Source organism: Echiichthys vipera (genome assembly GCF_963691815.1).
Source record: "Echiichthys vipera genome assembly, chromosome: 14".
NCBI lineage: Eukaryota > Metazoa > Chordata > Actinopteri > Perciformes > Trachinidae > Echiichthys > Echiichthys vipera.
Window position 1 is genome coordinate 24,279,997 of NC_139839.1, and position 6,000 is coordinate 24,285,996.

The window sequence follows — 6,000 nt, forward strand, 5'->3', positions numbered from 1 at the left end:
TAAACAGCCATAAAAACCAAGCATCCAAGCATTTAAATCAGACTCTTATAACCTGTATCAGGAAAGAGTGACAGGCTGAAATCTATCAAGGAGCATCGCCAGGGTCACCTGAACAGAGTGCAGCGTTGCTCAAGCCCAGAGCCCACACTGCAGCAACACTCATTACCTAGGTCTCCATAGAGACAACCCCAGCAGCCCGTACTGGACCAGAGCCCTAAAAGCCTTTATTTTAGGAAGCTTCATCTCTCTGTCCAGAAGAGGAGCAATTGTACGGTTCTGATGGAAGCTGCTCATTAAGACTAATCTTTGCAGGTCTATTTGGAGGAAAACAAATTTGCAGCAGAGAGAATACCATCTAAGATCAACAATCATGGCCTTTTTTATTCTGCCTACAGCCAATTTAGCATGGTACAGAAAGAAGCAATATACAAAGAGATTATTGTCATAATGCACTCTGGCTGATTCTAATTGCTGCCACAAAAATAACGTTTGAATCTCTGAATCAAGAGAAAAGGTCAGTGTCACATGAGCCGAGTCTGTCGATATGAATGGCACCGCATCAGCAGCGACCACAAATGTAGCATTCATCACAATTACAAGCGCTGTTGCTGCCATTCAAAGTTTCCATGTAGATGTCTCTAGCAGCAGCCATTTTGCAACGCTGTTGCCTGGACCAAAGAGACTGAAAGAGCCATTCAAAACCAAAGCAATAGATTGTGCTCAGCAAACACAGACTTCATCACAGCATTCATTGAGATTTGAAATGGACGTCAGTGTCCTCTGTTTCTTGAAATTGTCGAGTCTCAGTTACAGAAAGGAGTCTTTGCTACACTACCATTGCTGCTTTAACTCCATTATCTCCTATAAATAACCACAGCCTTCATTTAACCCTTCAGCATGGCCACAAAATGGTTTTCCTGTCATCTAAGCTTGATGCATCGCCCTTTACTCTCAGTTTACATCATGTCCACTTTAGATTTTTTTAAAATCCTTTTCCTAAGTCTACCTTTTAAAAGATTTACTAAATACCCCGATTTTCTTTCGAGCTGATTTCTGCCCCCCAACACACGCACATCCCACCCCCTACCCCATAGCCCCTTGTCCTCCTCATTGCCCCCCCTCCTCACACACCCTTCTTGTATTCGCTGTAAAAAACAGTCACCTTTAGTCCAAAAGTAAACGTAATACGCACTTAACAAATCTATCTTTTGAGGAATTCACTGTGCAAAAAATAGGATCTGGATGCATTTTGCGAGATGTGCACTGCACTTGGGCAAGGGTGATAAGGGCTTGTCTCTATTTTTTCCAATCCAAAATGACTCCATGTCTGTGCTTCTAATATGGCGGGTGCAATGCCAGAAAAAGCACAGCCATCCTATTTAATCCTTTTTCCTGAAGATACTCGACAGATCTAGCAAAAAACATGCAAATATTCAATCATATGTGCAAGTTATTTAATACTATATATTGTAAAAACATGTACTTTAAATAGTATAGCATGCAAGTGAAGATACTACATTATTACCATACTTCTTGTTTTAGGAGTGGATTTCTCAATTGAAATTTTAATGTCCATAATGAAATAAAAAATCAGTTTCATTGAGTGAATAATTGTTCTGTTTGAATGTAGTTCATAGACAGGTTGGAGATTTAAATAAACAAATGGTGAATACACCAAGTGTACATGCAAAGGTGTTTCAACACCATTATTCACTTAAGGATATTTTTATAATAAACTACAAATGTGAAACAGTGAAAGGTAAACTGTTGATACGTATGCACATTAAGCATCTAAAAATGATGTAGGAAAATGGACTAAGACTGAGGCCCAATGCAGTGTGATAAGAAACAATAGTTCATCTTTTATGGTAAACACTGAGAATGGAACAAACATAATTATGGTTTTATTTTGCTGCCTAGAATTCCCTAAATATTAATTGCACAAAAACTAAAATAACAAACATTTAAAATGCCTTGTTCTTCATGCAGAACAGGCTGCACCTATCACTCAACCTACATTTTTCCTCTCCCTCTGAGTGTGTGTGTGAGAGTGCGTGTGTATGTGTGTGTGTTTCTTTCCATTTCGCTATTTGATAAAAGGCTTATCTTAAATGTTGAAAATGCATAGCGGTTGAACATCCACACTCTTCATCTGGTTGATGTGGATGTAACTATGAAACCCCAAAAAAGACACACTGTCTGTGTCAGGACCTAGCAACAGCCTGTTATCCCGTTCAATTTTCCAGGACAAAAAAAAAAAATCAATACCTTCAATGGGAAAATGCTCACAGGATATATAGGATATAATTTTGCACTGTCTGGGGGGATAACTAACATACACTGGAAGTTTAACGTACAGAAATGCATCACCTACCATTCAAGATGCACTGGGAAAAGATAAGAGCCAATATCCACATGCCCCGCTCCGTTCAATATCCAAGCTTATGCTTTTTCTTCTTCTCTCCCCACACTCTTTCTTCTTGTTATTTCTTCCTTTATTTCTTCAACAAGTCATTTGCAATGGAAGAAAGGGGAGCTTGCAAATCTCTCTCTCTCTTTCCCTCTCTCTTTCTCGCTCTCTCTCTCTCTCTCCCTCTCTTTCTCTCAATCCTTTACGTTGGGAAGGAGATGAAGAGGAGGAGGTTTGAGCTTCTTCCTGCTGCTGATTGTCTTCTGGTACGGCGGGAGATAGTGTATGATCCACAACTGTGCGTCTCTCCTTTTTTTTGGACTGACCGCACCGCACCGCGCCGGGCCTCAGTGCAGCCGTCCCCCCGTGTCGGAGCGCTGCTCTGCGTGGAACATGAGGGAGCTTGGCTCTGTGCGCCCCGTTCCAGGTGAGCTGTGCTGCTGCTGCTGCTGCTGCTGAGTCAGAGGCTGGAGACGCATAGGACGAACAGTCTCTGCGCACACCCAACTCCACGGTTAAACAATTAAAAGAACAAACCAAAAAAAAAAAAGAAAAAAAAAGGCTTTAAGATTGGAATAAATAAAAGAATCAGTCAATAAATAAATAAATAATCAGTAAAAGGCTATGCACTGAAAACAGCCAAACATGTCATCTCAGGTAAATGGAGGGGGGAAAAAGCGTAAAAGTTGGGTTTTTTTTCGAAGATTAAAAAGCGCATGGACTTGATTGTTAGCTGCGCTGAAAACTCATTCTCTCTTCGCCTCCTCTCTCCGTCCGGCGAGCAACAAGCACACGCATCTTCCCCCCGCAGCCGCACACACAAACTGCGCACACTGGTCCCTGCGCTTAAAACGTGCCCTGCCTCAGAGCCCTGTAGAATAAACCCTCGTCTCCTTCTCCGCAGCCGATTTTCTCCCTCTCCATTGCCTTAAAGGTGCAGGGGTGGGTGGGGGGGGGGGGGGGGGTTGAGGGGGCGCACAGCTGAGCCTCTGAAGGAGCGATAAAAAAAACAAAACTCTTTTTTGTTTGTTTTAACACAGAGGTGGAGGATCAAGGTGCCTCACTCAGAGAGGAAAAAAACTGCAAATTAGAATAAGCAAGAGAGATTTAGCCCATGCAGGACATCCGTCTATGGTTTGCTGGTACTGCTTTGGTGTAGCAAGCTGGAGGGAGGGATGGAGGGAGAGGGAGGGATGAAGGCTACACCTGACTGGATACAGTGTAAGCATTTGGTGAGGGAAAAAATGCTAAATTATCTTAATTGGAGGAGATCAGATCCTGTCTTTTAATGTGTTTTCTGGATAATTTATGAGCCCTGGGGGCATTTTGGGGATCCTGCCAGCCTTACCCCTGCATTCATTAATTGACCTTGACAACTATAAGCAGCAACCCCCCCAATGCACCAGGGGGCATCAAACAGCGGCCATGTCAGACATCACAAGCCCCCTGCATGTGTTCACCTCCATTCAAGCCACACAGGAGGAGGCTGTAGATTAATATGTGAAAACAAGCGCTTTGTGCTGAAGACTTAGTCCCATAAATGTATTTTATTTGAAATGATGACAATGAACCTAAATTGTTGACCTGATTAATTTCTAATTATTTTGAAGAAAGAAAAAAAAGAAATATGAGGGGAACACAGTTTACTTTCAAATATTCAGCGAACAAACATCCATGTTGTGTTTTTCAGGCACAGTGTTTTGATAAGAAAGTCACATTTGCATTATACAGTATGTTGAATCTGAAATTATGTGGAAGGCACTGACACAACGGTAACGGCACTGACATCCACTGCCATGTGAGTGTTTGAGTGTAGCTTGGCCCATTTATGTTCAAATACTTTAGTAGGCGTGCCAGGCTTTAGATCTACGCCCGGCTACAGTGTCTGTCTCTAAGACTTAGCATCCACATCAGACCTGCACATGAACATGCTCTGCACCAGGAATACAGGACCTGTCACAGCCTGTCTGGCCCCTGCATGCTTTTCCAGGGAGGCATCCCCAAAATAAAACAGATCATTATCACTGATGCCAACCATCTGAACCAAGAAGGCAAGGAAAGAAAATGCTATTCCCCACACATTAAATACAAAGTATTTTTTGTTTCGGTTGGATTTGCCTAATCCCCCTCCCTGTCAGTCCTCCTGGCTCCCAGCAGTGAGGGGGGTTGTTGTTCTTCGTACTGGTGTTGTGTGTATTGTAATGTGCATGCCTCCTCTTCCTCTACTTGCCTCTGTACAGCACTGGTCTGCAGCCTGGCAATCTCAAAAGCCCATCTACATTTTTTAAATTATTATTAGAAACAATACTGTACACATTTTGCTCCAGTTACAGGCAGCTATATTACCTACTTACATTGCCCTGCAAATATGAGGTAAGTCATTAGATAAACTGGCTTACACTTTGACACATATTGACATGTAACTGTACAATTTGGTGGGTTATTCACGTAATGTCTATGATATAGAGTTGGATTGCTACATTTTCCCCTATTTCATCTACTGTTCAAGCATGCAAGTTAAGGAAATTAGCTTTAGGATTTAAATTTCATGCAAAACAACAGCAAAATTCGGACAGACCTATTGTATTGCTGTTACATAAGCAATAATTGTATGAGAATTAGCAAAATCCAAACAACTACATGCGATCTATTTAAAACAGTCACAGTTGCTGGTTTGTGACGTTGACAAAATACACACACAAAGCCCAGAGTACCAATTAACTTGGAACTGACCTATTTCCTCACCAGTCTTGTTGATTCATTGCCTTTTTGTTGAGCTGTTTTGTCTTGCTATGTCCAATCATTCAGCCATATGGTAAATAATTCTCCTCAATGTTCATCCCAGTGGAGTATTTGGATACAGAGATTGGATTAAAATCAGTGGCTGCATGGTCATGAAGAGCTCAATCCCTATTTCTATAATCCACGCTTTAACTCCATGATATGTTGTGAGGTTATGATCAAATCAAACGGTATTATCTTCTTTAAACCCTTCTGTTATTTAAACGTTAAACCTTCACAGACATCCTCTGACTTATTTTTTGCACTGATAACAGGGTGTACTGTAACTCCGAGATAAGAAGTTTTATGTATTTCTAAACTTCTGCATTGTAAAATAAAAAAGAAAGAAATAACAAAGTAGAGCAAAGTCATTACTGTGAACGTTTTCATGCTTTTAACTTCATCGACATTCGTAACAGACATTATTGTTTCATAGGGAATTAATTACTTCTCTGAAATATTACAATATTCAGTAAGATGGTGAATTTATTGTGGTTATACTGGACTTTACCTCTTCCACTCCTCAGGGACACGGGTGTCCTCGTTTGTCTTTCACAGGCTGTAGCGGGCTCAGTATTAAAAATTATTATGATACCAATGATTCCTGCTAATGTGTCATGTCCAATCCCAGGAAGTTTGGGGCAAAAAACATGCAGTTTTTCCAATGTAGTATAAATGTGTTATTTTAGCCTATTCTAAAATGGTGTATTTGAATATCTCTGCATACTGGGGTCCGTAAACAGCCTTTGAATTGCATTGGGTTTCACTGAAAAGATGAAACTCTTGTGGATTCAGTGAGCCAATTGTAT

At 41.0% G+C, this 6,000-nt stretch overlaps 1 protein-coding gene across 2 annotated transcripts in view; it reads right to left on the minus strand.

Moving 5' to 3' along the window:
• The window catches only part of dscama (Down syndrome cell adhesion molecule a), a gene marked incomplete at both ends in the record, with an annotated part of 97,193 nt that extends 94,776 nt beyond the window's left edge, over positions 1-2,417 (minus strand). For both annotated transcript variants that reach the window (XM_083927356.1, XM_083927355.1), the window contains one exon: positions 2,375-2,417. In XM_083927356.1, the coding sequence (XP_083783482.1) occupies positions 2,375-2,417 (43 nt within the window). The remainder of the gene's footprint in view (positions 1-2,374) is intronic.
• Between the last annotated feature and the right edge of the window lie 3,583 nt (positions 2,418-6,000).